This window comes from Bos taurus, chromosome 3, assembly GCF_002263795.3.
Source record: "Bos taurus isolate L1 Dominette 01449 registration number 42190680 breed Hereford chromosome 3, ARS-UCD2.0, whole genome shotgun sequence".
Classification (NCBI taxonomy): domain Eukaryota; kingdom Metazoa; phylum Chordata; class Mammalia; order Artiodactyla; family Bovidae; genus Bos; species Bos taurus.
This window is the reverse complement of record NC_037330.1, coordinates 119,303,842-119,319,997: the sequence shown is the minus strand read 5'-3', so window position 1 is coordinate 119,319,997 and position 16,156 is coordinate 119,303,842. Positions and strand designations below refer to the sequence as shown.

The 16,156-nt window shown below is 44.0% G+C and overlaps 1 protein-coding gene and 1 pseudogene across 1 annotated transcript; both read right to left on the bottom strand.

Moving 5' to 3' along the window:
- Positions 1 to 3,547: 3,547 nt before the first annotated feature.
- On the bottom strand, positions 3,548 to 5,205 carry LOC100141012 (eukaryotic initiation factor 4A-II-like; annotated as a pseudogene).
- A 5,263-nt stretch (positions 5,206 to 10,468) lies between these two features.
- Positions 10,469 to 11,419, bottom strand: OR9S39 (olfactory receptor family 9 subfamily S member 39). The gene has a single exon (NM_001390198.1). The coding sequence runs from the start codon at positions 11,417 to 11,419 to the stop codon at positions 10,469 to 10,471; it is 951 nt and encodes a 316-aa protein (NP_001377127.1).
- Positions 11,420 to 16,156: the final 4,737 nt, after the last annotated feature.

Sequence of the window (16,156 nt, the reverse complement as noted above, 5' to 3'; positions counted from 1 at the left end):
GATGAGACTGGCTCAATTATGCCTGTTACCCTCAGCTAGGTAGTATTCATGGCACCTGCATCTTTGGATGACTCTACCTCCAGCTGTAATTCGAGGGATTCGAGGTCTCAAGTGGGATTCAAGGTCTCAAGTGGCCAATTAGCATTTGCTTGAGCTCTGAGTACGCTGGGACTCCCAACTCCTTGAGTCCCTGAAAGATGCAACCCTGTGGCTAACCTTGCTTTGATACATCTCAGCCCAAAACAGGAGGAGCAGGAAGCCTGAAATTCCTCTGGGAGCACTGGGGTCCACCGGGTGAGAAGCAACTCAGAGGGACCCAGTGGCCCTTCTTGGAAAGATCTCCTGAGGCTGCAGGTGTGACCTCCTGGCCCACACCACACCATTCTCCTTTGCTTCATCCTGGCGTGTTGGTGTGACAAAGAGTAATGTGCAGGGCTCTGTGTCTGCAGAAGAAGCACAACCCTCTCTAAGTCATAATATGGCCCTTCCCTCATTGCAGGTCAAGTAAATGTATCTGTTAAGATATTTTAATCCTGCACTGAAAAATCAAAGCCAATTTGTAAATGTGATATATGATTATTAGAAAATTAGAGGAAGTATGAGAGTAAAATCCTGGAGAAAGTTGTGTTATGAATATGCTAAGGAAAATGAGGCTCTTAAGGCTCAAAAATCATTAGACAAAGTAGATTTAAGGGAAAAAGTTTGCTTATAAAGGGATATTTCAAAATAAAAATGTTCAATCCACATGGATTATCAGAAAATTTAAATTTGTATACCACTAAAGAGACTTCCTTGGTGGCTCAAGGTAATTGCCTACAATGCAAGAGACTTGGGTTGGATTCCTGGGTTGGGAAGATCCCCTGGAGAAGGAAATGGCAACCCTCTCCAGTATTCTTGCCTGGAAAATTCCATGGACAGAGAAGCCTGGTAGGCTACAGTCCATGGGGTCGCAAAGAGTCGACAGGACTGAGTGACTTCACTTCACTTCACCACTAATGAAGATTTTAAACATATGAATCAAAAACTGACAGAATTAGAAATGCAAACATCAAAATCATGATTTAAATTTATCATACTTCTCTCAGTAATTGATGAAACAAATCAAAATATTGCTGTCATGTATTCGACTGATTCAAAATATGAAACATGATATCACAAAAAACTGTGGAAAATTTTTAGAAAGATGGGAATTCTTAAAGAAATGCCTCCAAAAAAACCTGCATCCAGGTCAAGAAGCAACAGATAGAACAGGACATGGAACAACAGACTGGTTCCAAATTGGGAAAAGAGTACGTCAAAGCTGTGTATTGTCACCCTGCTTATTTAACTTCTTTTTTTTTTTTTTTTTAACTTTTTGAAAAGTGGTGAAATCCACTCTTCTGGACTCTTAAGAGGAGGAGGTTAGCCCTGTCCTGACCGTTTTGCTATGGTAGAACAGTGAGCGACTGCATTAGAATCACCTGGCAGGCTCGGTAAATCTGATTGCTGGGCCTCATCCCCAGAACTTCACAGTTGGTGTCAACTTCTATGCAGAATATATCATGGGAAATGCCAGACTTGATGAATCACAAGCTGGAATCAAGATTGCTGGGAAAACTGGGATAACCTCAGATATGCAGCTGACACCACCCTTATGGGAGAAATTGTAGAGGAATTAAAGAGCCTCTTGATGAAGGTAAAAAGGAGAGTGAAAAAGCTGGCTTAAAGGTCAACAGTCAAAAAACAAAGACTATGGCGTCTGGTCCCATCACTTCATGGCAAATAGATGGGGAAACAATGAAAACAGTGACAGAAGTTATTTTCTTGGGCTCCAAAATCACTGCAGGTGGTGACTGCAGCCTTGAAGTTGAAAGATGTTTGCTCCTTGGAAGAAAAGCTATGACAAACCTAGACAGCATATTAAAAAGCAGAGACATCACTTTGCTGACAAAGGATCGTATAGTCAAAGCTACGGCTTTTCCAGTAGTCATGTACAGGTGTGAGAGTTGGACCATAAAGATAGCTAAGCACCGAAGAATTGATGCTTCTGAACCGTGGTGTTGGAAAAGGCCCTTGAGAGTCGCTTGGACTGCTGAAATAGCTGAAAGAAATTAAAGACAACCTTAAAAATGAAAGATAATCCATGTGCTTGAGTTGGAAGAGAACAAAATTACCCAGTGTGATCTAAGCTTCAATGTCACACTTTCAAAATCACAGTTATGTTTTGCAGAAAATGAAAAGTACAGTTTAAAATTCGTATGGAGTCTCAAGAAAGATCAATAGTCAAAACAATCTTGAAAGCAAAGTTGGAAGTCCCAGACTTTTCAAAGAAATTTATGTATTTTTAGTTGAAGGATAATTGCTTTACAACATTGTGTTGGTTTCTGCCATACATTAATGTGAATGCCATAAGTATACACATGTCTCCTCCTTCTTGAACCGCCCTCTCACCTCCCACCCCACCCCACCCCTCTAGCTTGTTACAGAGCCCGGTTTGAGTTCCGAGTCATACAGCCGATTCCCACTGGCGAACTGTTTTTTATGTGGTGATGTATGCGTTTCCATGACACTCTTTATTCGTCCCGCCCCCTCTCTCCTCCTCCTGTGCATGTCCGTAAGTCTGTCCTCTATGTCTGCACCTCCACTGCTGCCCTGCAACTAGGTTTATCAGTACCACATTCTTTAGGTTCCGCATATATGCAGTAACATACAACACTTGTTTTTCTCTTTCTGACTTACTTCACTCTGTATCATACACTCGAGGTTCATCCACCTCATTAGAACGGACTCCAATGTGTTCCTTTTCATGGCTGAGTAATATTCCATCGTGTATATGTACCACAGCGTCTTTATCCATTCATCTGTCTATGGACATCCAGGTTGTTTCCATAGCCTAGCTATTGTAAATAGTGGTTCAATGAACATTGGGGTAAGTGCATCTTTTTTATTTTAGTTTCCTCAGGGTATATGCCTAGTAGTTGGATTACTGGACATACGGCAGTTTTGTTTCTAGTTCTTTTTAATTTTCTTTTTTAAAAAATATATTTATTTTTAATTGATTGATGATTGCTTTACAATATTGGCTTGATTTCGGCCATACACTAACATGAATTAGCCATAAGTGGGAAGTTGAAGAGGGAGGGGACATGTGTACATCTATTCCTAGATTTTAAGCAATCTCCATACTGACTTCCATAGTCACTGTATCTATTTACATTCCCACCAACAGTGCAATAGTATTCCTATTTCTCCACAGCTTTTCCAGGATTTTTTGCTTGTGGATTCTTTGGATAATGGCCATTCAGACTGGTGTCAAGTGATAGCTCATTAGAAAGAAAGATTTTTAAAGATCCTGTCTTTTACACCCAACCCCAACAGTCTCACTCTAAAGAAGATAAAGCTAATGACTTTCCTTACAAGAACTCATGACTAATGGCACTTAGCTATGAAAATCTGTTATTTCTGATTCATTATGAGCACTGAGACAAGATTCAAATATTCGCAGAGAAAGAAGCATAATGCACGTTGTGATAGTGAGCACGGCATCCCAAACTGTCTCATCCCAGGAATTAAATGAGGTCAGCCACATTCATCAGTATTTGCTCCACTGTAGTATTGTAGAAAGTCTCAAAGTCATAAAGAATCTTCTTGTCTTCTTCAGTAGCAAAGTTTATAGCCACACTTTTCCTCCCAAATAGGCCCCATCTGCCACTTCTGTGAACATCATTTTCATGATTGGTAGGTAGATCATAGTTTATAATCAGTGACCCTTATTGTATATCAGTCGCACAACCCAGCAAGTCAATAAGAGATCAGAACACAACTTGATCCTGATCGGAGTTCCCTCATGATTACAACTCTTTCCTTGTGATTTATGTCACCATGCACAGAAGAAACTATGAAGTCCCTGCCATGCATTTTCTCTATGAGTCAGTCTACTTTGTGCCTTGTGTTGAGAAAAATAATGGCCTCTGTAATCGTTAGTGTCTCATACAAGTCACAAAAGTATGTCCAACTTTCATTTCTCTCTCTCAACATTAATATAAAATTGTTTGCTTCCTTCAGTTCAGTTCAGTTCAGTCACTCAGTCGTGCCCGACTCTTTGAGACCCCATGAATCCCAGCACACCAAGCCTCCCTGTCCATCACCAACTCCCGGAGTTCACTCAAACTCATGTCCATCGAGTCAGTGATGCCATCCAGCCATCTCATCCTCTGTCGCCCCCTTCTCCTCCTGCCCCCAATCCCTCCCAGCATCAGGGTCTTTTCCAATGAGTCAACTCTTCGCATGAGGTGGCCAAAGTATTGGAATTTCAGCTTCAGCATCAGTCCTTCCAATGAACACCCAGGACTGGTCTCCTTTAGGATGGACTGGTTGGATCTCCTTGCAGTCCAAGGGACTCTCAAGAGTATTCTCCAACACCACAGTTCAAAAGCATCAATTCTTTGGCGCTGAGCTTTCTTCACAGTCCAATTCTCACATCCATACATGACCCCTGGAAAACCTTCAAGGGTCAATTATTCCTTTTTCACCAGAATTTGAATTGGGTTTCTCATGAATTTTGGTCACTTCCAACACAGCTGTGGGCCTTGTGGCAGAAAACAACATCACGTGAATATTTGTATTTAATTTTTGGAAAAATCTCGTAGATTTAATCCTTAAACCCTCAGCTCAGTATTTTATCTGCTTCACCCAGAACAAGCATTTTGACCCATTTTGGAAAAAGGTAATTGTTTAACACATCAGAAACTCTCCCACGTGTGCCAAAAACAACATTGGTGCTTCTGCCTGCAGTTTTGCATTTTATTTAGAACATTGGCTACACCAATGCAGACATGACAAGTTGCTCCCACGTAGTCTCTAAGTGCCAGAATTACTTTTTGTATCTGTCAAGCCAGTTGTCTGGCAGGGGCCAATATTGTGCTTGGGTCTCCTGGAACTCAGTCTCCAACCATTGAGCAAGTGTAGCTGTCTTGCCAGTACCTGACTGAGCTTGATAATCACATCATACTCCTTAATACGTGGAATAATAGCTCTGCTGAATAACTCATGATTTCTCAAAAGCATAAGCACAGGTGCCCCAAATAAGACATTCCTTTAAGTTCATATTATCGATGTTATCAACAGCCTCATTCCAGTTGCTCTCGATGACACCAGTGGGTCCACTCCCTCTGGGTCGTGGTCACCATGTTCTCTCTTGTTATGATCTATGGAACTGCCAGACATGATCTGAAGAGCCACTCAGCACCAACTGAAAGGCTCTCAGCCTTCTCACCTTGGAAACATAATACAAATCTACAGTAATCAGAACAGAATAGTATTGGCACAAAGGCAGATTGTAGAGCAATGGAGCAGAATACAGAGCTCAGAAATGAAGCTTCATCAATTTAGTCAAATGGTCAACAAGTGTGCCAAGATGACTCACAGGGGAAAGACAGCCCCTTCAACAAACAGCATTGGAAAACTGGCTGCTTATGTGAAAAAGCCTAATGTGGGCCCTTACCTTGCTTCATGAACAAATACTAACTTAATATGGATTAAAAACCTAAATGTATGACCTAAGTCTCTTAAACTCCTGGAAGAGAACATCTGAGAAAAACTCAATAACCTTAAATTTAACAATGATTTTTTGGATATGACACCAACATCATATGAAAAAAAAAAAGGGAAAGTAGACACATGTGACTACATCAAACTAACAATGTGTGCATTAAAGACTTAGGTAGCAGTATGGAAAGGCAACCTGTGATCTGGAAGAACATGTTTAAAATGTTATGTCTGATAAGAGGATGATATTCAGAATACATCAGGAATTACTACCATTAAATGAACCAATAACCTAAATTAAAATTTTCATGTTACTTAAAGATATTTCTCTAGAGATAACCTACAAATTGCCAACAAACATATAAGAAAATGCTCCAAATCGATAATCATAGGGAAATATTAAAAACAACAAAGAGATTATACTCACAATCATCATAATGGCTGACATGAAAGAGAAAGGAGAAGAACATATGCTGACTGTTATGTGGAGAAATTGCAACACTTTTGCCCTTTTGGTAGGCATAAAAATGGTACAGCCACTACGAAAAGTAGTATAGCGTTCTTCCTAAAATTAAAAAAGAATTCCAATATTATGCAATCAAATATCTGGGTATGTAGAAAAAAATAAGATAAAGAACAAAACAGCAGTCTTTCTAAGAGATATTTGCATGCCAAAAGGTGGAGGCAACCCAAGTGTCCCTTGGTGGGTGAAGAGATAAACAAAAAGTTGCATACACATGTGATGGAATACTATTCAGCCTTAAAGAGGATAGAAATCCTGTCACATGCAGCAACATGGGTAAGTCTTAAGGAGACTACGCTAAGTGTAACAACCAGATGCCAAAGACCAATGCTTTACGTTTTACTTACCTGGGGCATCTGAAGAAGTCCCATTCGTAGAGACAGAAGAAGAATGGCGGCTGCCAGTGGTGGAGGTAAGGAGGAAATGGGGAGTTGTTATTTAGGGGGATGGAGTCCAGGTTTGCAAAATGGAAAGTTCTGGAGATCTGATACACACAAGCTGAATATGCCAGACACTACTGAACTCTACAGTTGGGAGGATGCCCTGGAGGAGGAAATGGCAGCCCATTCCAGAATTCTTGCATGGGAAATTCCATGGACATAGGAGCCTGGCGAGCCACAGTCCATGGGGTTGCAAAAGCATCAGAGAGACTTAGTGACTAAACAACAACACCTGAATAGCGACTAAACAATAGGACTTAACTACACTCAAAATACAACAAAAGTTATTATTTTTATTATTATTTTGCTTTTAAAAGGTATAAACTTCTAAAGGTCACCAAAATATCAGCATCAAAACTACAATATGGTCTTCAAATGTAATGTGTTTATTGTCCACTTAAGCACAATAAAGAAACGAGCTGTATCATGTATATTTTGGAATTCAGTGACTAACTGACACTGAACTCAACTTATACTCTGGCGTTAGATGTGGACTGAGAATCTAGTGTCTGCCAGTAGCTTGCAAAGCATAGTATGGGATGAACAACCAAGTAAACCACTTCTCACACTGTATAGAGATATTCACTGCGATCTGAAATATAGTTTTACAGAGAGGTAAAGCCAACCTGTAGGGTTTTAAAAATAATTCTCTTCCAGACTATAGAACAATTTCCATTCCGTGTAACACTGGACTCAATTTTCCTGATTTGTTTGAAAGTGAAAATTAATGTTCTACTGAGAACCATAGATTCCTGACTGCTTGTACCATTAAAATTTACATAATGATGAGAACTCTACACTTGCATACAAAAGATTGGGATTTTTCTTTTTCTTTAGAAATTTATAGTAAGATATTCCTTGGAATGACAAAAATAAAGTGAGGGGAGAAGGAGAAAGGAAGGAAGGAAGGAAGGGGAGGAAATGAGGAGGAGGTGGAGAAAAAAGAGGAAGAAAGGAAGGCAGGGAAAGAGAACAGCATCGCAGCATGGCACTATAAGAAGGCATGTTATTTTGGGAAAACTCCTCAAAGAATAAAAGTCATCAGATGAATACAGTAATCTACAGCAGACTTAGAACTGATTTTGGAGCCCAAAGATGAGACAATACTACCAGAGTCCAGCAGAGACATTGGAGTAGGTTCCTATTGAGGAATGGTGAGCAGAAATCTGATGACTTGGGTTTTGGCTGCTTGCCAGAGTCTCCTGAGCAGAGACAGCAGGGAGATGGAGAGCCTGCGATCAGACAGGAGGGCACATCCCTACTGGCCCTACAGGGAAGAGACTAGCCCTGTGTCCACAGGACCACCTCCTGGGAGTGACCATTGCCGGGAGCCGGTGAGGCATTCCGCTCGTGACAAAGGTCATGAGGAAGGAGGCTCGGCATAGGCAAAGGCGGGATCGAGCCTCAGGAGTCCGCCCGGATATTCTCGAGCATTTCCCCCCCCAAAACCAGAGTCTGCCTACTTTATTGCTTTGTGCTCTCACCTCTGACTTTACTGGGGGCTGTCCCCTACCACCATCTCGCTCTCTCTGTCAAAGAGTTAACTTACAGCTCCAATTAATAAAGTTCCTAGGCAATTAGGAGTGTTTAAATCCAAACCCCTCAGATGGCTCTCTAACTCGCCTGACAAGTTTACCCGGGCTCCTACACCTATGTATACGATTGTTTACAGTCTCCCAGCCTCGAGAGGCATGGGAAGCTTAAGATATTCAAATAGCTTAGAGCCTCTCAGAGAGTTAGAAACTGTCAGAATAAACTAGTAAAGGATTTCATTGATGAGCCAATGATTGTTGCCAAGTTTTCACATCCCCTGAATTGTATCCTTGAATATGTATTGATTAATAGTTGATATGTAGAAAAAATAAGTAGTGGCCTTGGTGTTAGTAACTTTAGACCCTTAAGGTAATAAATTCTTTCCTTTGTTGTAAACCCATTACACATCCACCCTATAGGAATGCAATTTTATCTTTGGAAGATGGTGCCAAACCTTAAAATAATTACTCTTAGAGAAAATAAGTCTTTGTTGATAAGTCCTTGTCAAGAGTCATAAAATGTTAATAGGCCTTCTGGCCAGAAGATGATGTAAATCACCTAAACCATTTGTATACGATAAATTTGCAGGAAAGAAACCCTGGTTTTTGATAAGAATCAAAGACTGCTGATTTTGCATCCCCTATTATCCTCTATATGTAACTTAGGGTATAAAAACCCCTGTTGAAAATAAAGCTACGGGCCTTGCTCACCAACGCTTGGTCTCCCCATGTCATTCTTTCCTTTAACTTCCGGCTGAAGTCTCCATCTGGAGCGTGGATATCCTCTGCGACCACTTATTTTGCCTGGGCTTCTAAGACCCACTTGAGAAGGTGTCTAAGGTGGGGCACCTTCCTCTATTCGAGAGGGCGCCTGTGGCCTCTGTGGTCAGAGCTAACCTGGTGTCACGGGTTATATTGATTTTCCGCGTAAACCAAGCTACTCAGCCTCTTTTCTCCACTGAATTTTCCTACTGAGCTATCCTCATTCTATTACTCTTTATATCTCTAATTACCATTTGAATAGGTCGCCGACGCCGTCTCCCCTTCGAATACCCTGGATCAGCCGGGGCTGGTCCCCGGCAGACCATGGGACTGGATGACTCTACCACAGGGAGACACCATAGGGATCTGAGTGCAGACTGTGTGTTGGGTCCACGGAGCAGGGGCCTGGAGCTCTGAATAGGGAGGTCAAGGCAGACGATCCAGCTGCCCCAGGGAGTGTGGGACAGAGGGCCAAGGAGCTGTGCTTCTGCCAGGAAACTGCCCCTTCTCTCTCCACCCCCTGCTCTCTGCAGCAGCACCAGGACCTCCATCCTTATTCAGAGATGTCTGTGCTGACAAGGTCCCATTTCTTAGGGTCACAAGTAGTCAGGACAGTATCACTTGTCAGGTTGGATGGTGAACTTTGGGTATCAGACATCCACGTTGACTCCCTGGGGCTCCCAGCTGCTGTCTGAGGGGAGAAACCCAGGACAGGGAGCACTAGGAACGTCTGAAGCAGGAGCGCAGGTGCTTCCTGCTGCCGTGTTGGGTGGTGGCTTCAGTGAACAGAAGGGGGAGGGGAAGGACAGCCTGCTCAGGATTGAGGGGAAGCATGGTCTTCCAAACCCCCCTAATTGGCTGTGGTGACCCAGGCTATCACCAAGGAAGGGGCCGGGCTGAGTGTCCTAGAACCTCCCTACTAGGTGGTTCAAAGGAGATCACTGAGCACATATTTACATGGACTCAACAATGAAACGAAGGGAAAAACATCAGAGTTTGTCTAGTTTCATACCTTCACTGGAGAGCAAGGAGACCCAACCAGTGTACCCTAAAGGAAATCAACTCTGAATAGTCATTGGAAGAAATGATGCTGAAGCTGAAGCTCCAATATTTTGGCCACCTGATGCAAAGAGCTGACTCATTGGAAAAGACCATGATGCTGGGAAAGATTGAGCACAGGAGCAGAAGGGTGTGACAGAGGATAGGATGGCTGGATGGCATCACCAACTTAATGGATATGCGTTTGAGCAAGCTCAAGGATATAGCACAGGAAAGGGAAGTCTGGCGTGCTATGTTCACAGGGTCACAGGAATTGACACAACTTATCTGCTGAACAACAACAACAATATCTTCACTGGAGGATGCTGAATTTGGAAATATATTCTCAGTCAAAGACTCTCTGCTGATCACTCTGCCCACTGTATTACTCAAACTTCCAGATTAGAGTCTGACCTTTTAAAGATATTAATTTTATGTTGGCAAAGAAAATGCCTTATTCATTTTCCATCTCTTGCAGTTTGAGGTCCATGATATTCTTCCAAGAAGGCCTAAATAAAATGGAGGAAAGAATGAATTGAAAAAATGAATTACAAGAATGAGGAATAAATTCTTCATATTAAACCTAGTGACTCCCCTCAAGTCCTCTTGTCCAGCCCTCAGGACACTGTCTCTCTGTCCACCCTCCTTCATGTGGCTGTGTGTCTCTGCCCCAGTCTCCACAGAGCATCCTTCACGTCCTTGTTTCTCAGACTGTAGATGAGGGGGTTGAGCATCGGGATGACCAGGGTGTAGAAGACAGAGACCACCTTGCCCTGCTCCATGGACTGCACAGCTCCCGGCTGGGCATACATGACAAAAAGGGTCCCATAAAAGAGGCACACGGCTGTCATGTGGGAGCCACAGGTGGAGAAGAGCTTGTGTCTCCCTCCTCCTGAGCGCATCCTCAGGATGGCCACTGTGATGTAGCCATAGGAGGTGAGGACCACGAGTGTGGTGCCCACAATGATGAGGCCACAAATGCCAAACATGACCAGCTCATTGATCGTAGTGTCAGCACAGGCAAGCTTGAGCAGAGGCGGCACATCACAGAAGAAGTGGTCGATGTGGTTGGAGCTGCAGAATGGGAGAGTGAATGTGAAGCTGGCCTGCAGGATGGAGTTGAGGCAGCCCCCGCAGTAGCAGCCCAGCACCAGGCGGGCACAGATCGAGGGGCACATGGAGATGGGATAGTGCAAGGGGCTGCAGATGGCCACGAAGCGGTCATAGGCCATCACGGCCAAGAGGAATGCCTCAGTGGCTCCCATTAGAGAGAAAAAGAAAAACTGAATGATACATCCCTCAAACGTGATGACCTTGGAGGAAGATACGGTGTTTGCCAGGGCCTTGGGGTAGATGACAGACAAGTAACACAGGTCCACAAAGGAGAGGTTCTTGAGGAAGAAGTACATTGGGGAGTGCAGACTGGCATCCAGGGTGATGATCATGATCATGGTGAGGTTCCCCAGGACGGCCACCACGTACAGGGCCAGGAACAGAGCAAAGAGCAGGGACTGAGTCTGCAGACCACCCGCAAATCCATCCAGCACAAACTCCTGCAGAGGCATCACTGAGAGGTTTCCATTTCCTTGGGGTGACATGGCCCTGAGCTGGTGACACAGGACAGAGAGTTAGGAGCCAGTGGGAGGCAGTGAGAGGGAGCAGGTCAGGGTCACAAAGTCATCCTCTCTTGGAGAACAGACACCCTTCAGTGCCCAACTGCAGGGCAACTAGATACCACTCTTCTTCCTGATAAATACTAGCTGATCTGAAGCATAACCATTTCCTCTGATTTACTCATTACCAAGTGTGCTTGGAGCACTCACCCTGTGGGAGACGGGGCATTTACTATGAGAAAAGACTCAAGGGGTCGTGCCAAGCTGAGACTTTACTGTGTAAGGGCGGCTTACATCTCCCTGTCCTTGCTTTCAAGGACATGCTCTCCCTCCCCACAGGGATGCTCTTGAGCTGTGCTATTTCTGCACTTACTCAGGTATCAAATCCTGCACCTCCCACGCTTTATTTACTTATTCTTAAATTTCAGAAATTGTTACATACTTCATGCCATCAGGACATGACCCAGTGATAGCTCTATCCTGGGACAGGCTGGGAGCAGGTAAGGGACCAACCCTCACCAGGCTTGTGTGGAGCTACGCCTTTCTCTCCTGCAGAACTAGAGACCTAACTTAGCATCTTTGTCTCTGAGATATTTTCTTGATGGCAACCTCAGCTGAGCTCTCTGCATCCTTGAGAATCTAAGGGTTCTTTCTTGTAATGTCCAGATGTCAGCCGATTCCTAGAGAGGAGAAAGTCCACCTCCATGGCCTGAAAATCAGCATGTCAGGGGTTGTGACACAGTCAGCGTGTGGCATGTCCTCGCTCATCCTGACTTCCATGCCCCTGGCTCCTCTGCACACCCTGTGGGGTGATTGCTTGGAGCCGTGGGAGCCACATTACGGTCACGTCTGTCTCAGTGACTGGGTCCTCCATCTGAACGCTGCTTCCTGTGCCTGTCACAGCCAGACCAGGGCTGAACTCGACACTCACATGGGACATGGGCATCAGCTGTGTGATACCCAGAGGGGAGGTCAGGGGAGATGCAGCCTAACAAGGGAGGAGTGAAGAGGGAAGGTGCACACCACAGTGCCTCCCAGGCCTAAGAGGAGCATCAGTGGGAGAGCAGAGCCGATTTTAGAGCAGTTTCATTCTTTAGAGGTGCGAGCTGCAGGATCACAGGGCTGGCCGCCTCAGAGGGAGCGCCCTCCCCAGGAGTCAGGGTGTACAGGCAGCAGCTATGTGGTCAGTGGGGCCTGTGGAGGAGCGACGACCACCACACTCGCTCAGCCTGCAGTTCTCTTAGAAGGTGGTCTGAGAGAGTTCATGCTCTCCAACAATAGAGCACACAGGAGAAAGAATGGGTTGCCCATCTTTCCTCTCCTGGCTGGCCTGACTCCAACCCCCACAGGACAGCAGAGCGTCAGAGTTTGCTAGGGACGCCCCGGCATTGTGACATGGGTTAGGAGCTGGTGGTCGGAGTGCAGTTGGTGGGATGCCCTACACACCTCGGCTGCCCACTCCTTGGCTGTCCTCCCATCCCTGTCCTGTGCACACATTCACATTAGTCTCAGCTGAGTTTTGCTGGACTGGAATGAGTGAATTAAACTCAGGTGACCGTTGTATCTACTGCTGTGGGCAGGAATCCCTTAGAAGAAGTGGGGTCACCCTCCTAGTCAACGAAAGAGTCTGAAATGCACTACTTGGGTACAATCTCAAAAGTGACAACGATCTCTCTTCATTCCCAAGGCAAACCATTGAATATAACAGTTATCCAAGTCTATGCCCCAACCAGTAATGCTAAAGAAGCTGAAGTTGAATGGTTCTATGAAGACCTACAAGACCTTCTAGAATTAACACCCAGAACGATGTCCTTTTCATTATAGGGACCTGGAGTGCAAAAGTAGGAAGTCAAGAAATACCTGGAGTAACAGGCAAATTTGGCCTTGGAGTACAAAATGAAGCATGGTAAACCCTAACAGAGTGTTGCCAAGAGAACATACTGGTCATAGCAAACACCCTCTTCCAGCAATATAAGAGAAGGCTCTATACATGGACATCACCAGATGGTCAGTACTGAAATCATGTTGATTATATTCTTTGCAGCTGAAGATGAAGAAGCTCCAAACAGTCAGCAAAAACAAGACTGGCAGCTGAGTGTGGCTCAGATCCTGCACTCCTTATTGCCAAATTCAGACTAAATTTGAAGAAAGTAGGGAAGACCACTAGACCATTCAGGTAAGACTTGAATCCCTTATGATTATACAGTAGTAGTGACAAATAGATTCAAGGGATTCGATCTGACAGACAGAGTGCCTGAAGAACTATGGGAGGAGGTTCATGACATTGTACAGGAGGCAGTGATGAAGACCATCCCCAAGAAAAAGAAATGCAAAAAGGCAACATGGTTGTCAGAGGAGGCCTTACAAATAGCTGAGAAAAGAAGAGAAGCTAAAGGCAAAGGAGAAAAGGAAAGATATGTCCATTTGAATTCAGAGTTCAAGAATAGCAAGGAGAGATAAGAAAGCTTCCCCAATGATCAATGCAGAGAAATAGAGGAAAACAACAGAATGGGAAAGATTGAGATCCCTTCAACAAAATTGGCGATACCAAGGGAATATTTTATGCAAAGATGGCCACAATAAAGAACAGAAATGGTATGGATCTAACAGAGGCAGAAGCTATTAAGAAGAGGTGGCAAGAATACACAGGACTATACAAAAAAGATCTTCATGACCCAGATAACCACGATGGTGTAATCACTGACCTAGAGACAGACACCCTGGAATGCAAAGTCAAGTGAGCCTTAGGAAGCATCACTATGAATAAAGCTAGTGCAGGTGATGGAATTCCAGTTGAGCTATTTAAATCCTAAAAGATGATACTGTGAATGTGCTGCACTCAATATGCCAAGAAATGTGGAAAACTCAGCAGTGGCTACAGGACTGGAAAAGGTCAGTTTCACTCCAATCCCAAAGAAAGGTAATGCCAAAGAATGTTCAAACTACCACACAATGCACTCATCTCACATGCTAGCAAAGCAATGCTCCAAATTCTCCAAGCCAGGCTTCAAGAGTATGTGAACCATGAACTTGCAGATGCTTAAGCTGGATTTAGAAAAGGCAGAGGAACCAGAGATCAAATTGCCAACCTCTGTTGGATCATTGAAAAGCAAGAGAGTTACAGAAAAACATCTACTTCTGCTTTATTGACTAAGCCAAAGCCTTTGACTGTGTGGATCACACCAAACTGTGGAAAATTCTTCAAGAGATGGGAATACCAAACAACCTGACCTGGCTCCTGAGAATTCTGTATGCAAGTCAGAAACAACAGTTAGAACCAGACATGGAACAACAGACTGGTTCCAAATTGGGAAAGGAGTACATCATGGCTGTATATTGTCACCCTGCTTATTTAACTTATATGCAGAGTACATCATGAGAAATACTGTGCTGTATGAAGCACAAGCTGGAATCAAGATTGTCAGGAGAAATATCAAGAACCTCAGATATGCAGATGACAACACCCTTATGGCCAAAAATGAAGAACCAAAGAGCCTCTTGATGAAAGTGAAGGAGAAGAGTGAAAAGCTGACTTAAAACTCAACGTTCATAAAACTAATGTCAGGGCATCCGATCCCATCACTTCATGGCAAATAGATGGAGAAACAGTGGAAACACTGGCAAACTTTATTTGGGGGGCTCCAAAATCACTGCAGATGGTGACTGTAGCCATGAAATTAAAAGATGCTTGATCCTGGGAAGAAAAGCTATGACTAACCTAGACAGCATATTTGAAAGCAGAGACATTACTTTGCCAACAGAGGTCCATCTAGTCAAGGCTATGGTTTTTCCTGTAGTCAGGTATGGATGTGAGTGTTGGGCTATAAAGAAAGCTGAGCACTGAAGAATTGATGCTTTTGAACTGTGGTGTTGAAGAAGACTCTTGAGAGTCGCTTGGACTGCAAGGAGATCCAACCACTCAATCCTAAAGGAAATCAGTTCTTAATATTCATTGAAAGGACTGATGTTGAAGCTGAAACTCCAACACTTTGGGCACTTGATGCGAAGAACTGACTCATTCGAAAAGACCCTGATGCTGGGAAAGATTGAAGGCAGGAGGAGAAGGGGACGACAGAGGATGGCATCACTGATTCGACAGACACGAGTTTGAGTGAACTCCGGGAGTTGGTAATGGAACAGGGAGGCCAGGCGTGCTGCGGTCCATGGGTCAAAAGCAGTCAGACACGACTGAGTGACTGAACTGAAATTAAGCTTTTTTATGTCTATCTCTGTGTACCTCCTATTCATACACACAATAGAGCCACTGTGACCAGAGTGACCATCTTTCCTCCACCATCCCAGGCCTGCTTTCTTGCTTTTATGTTCCCTGTGGTTCCCAACTTCATGTTCTATTCTGTTTCCCAGGGAAATTTGTGCACTTCAGGAGCCTTGGGTCCTGAGAACAGTGACCCCTAGGATGCCTAGTGAAGCACATGAGAAGCAATTTGCATTTTCTTCTGGCAAGCAAGATGGTTTTTGAAAATAAACTCACACATTCCATTGGCTACTGAGATACTGCAGTGGGGCTGTGGTCGCTTCAGTAAACCTGTGATTAAACTTGGTATGTACCTTCCCCTGTGAAGCAGAAGAATCCAGTGTTGTCTGCAAGCCTCTGTATTTATTGACTGGGTCCTGTGTCCTTTCCCTTGTACATTTAGTTAGGCAAATGCAGTCTGAGGCCCTATGACAATATCATTACCTAGAGCTGGTCAGAAATGCAAG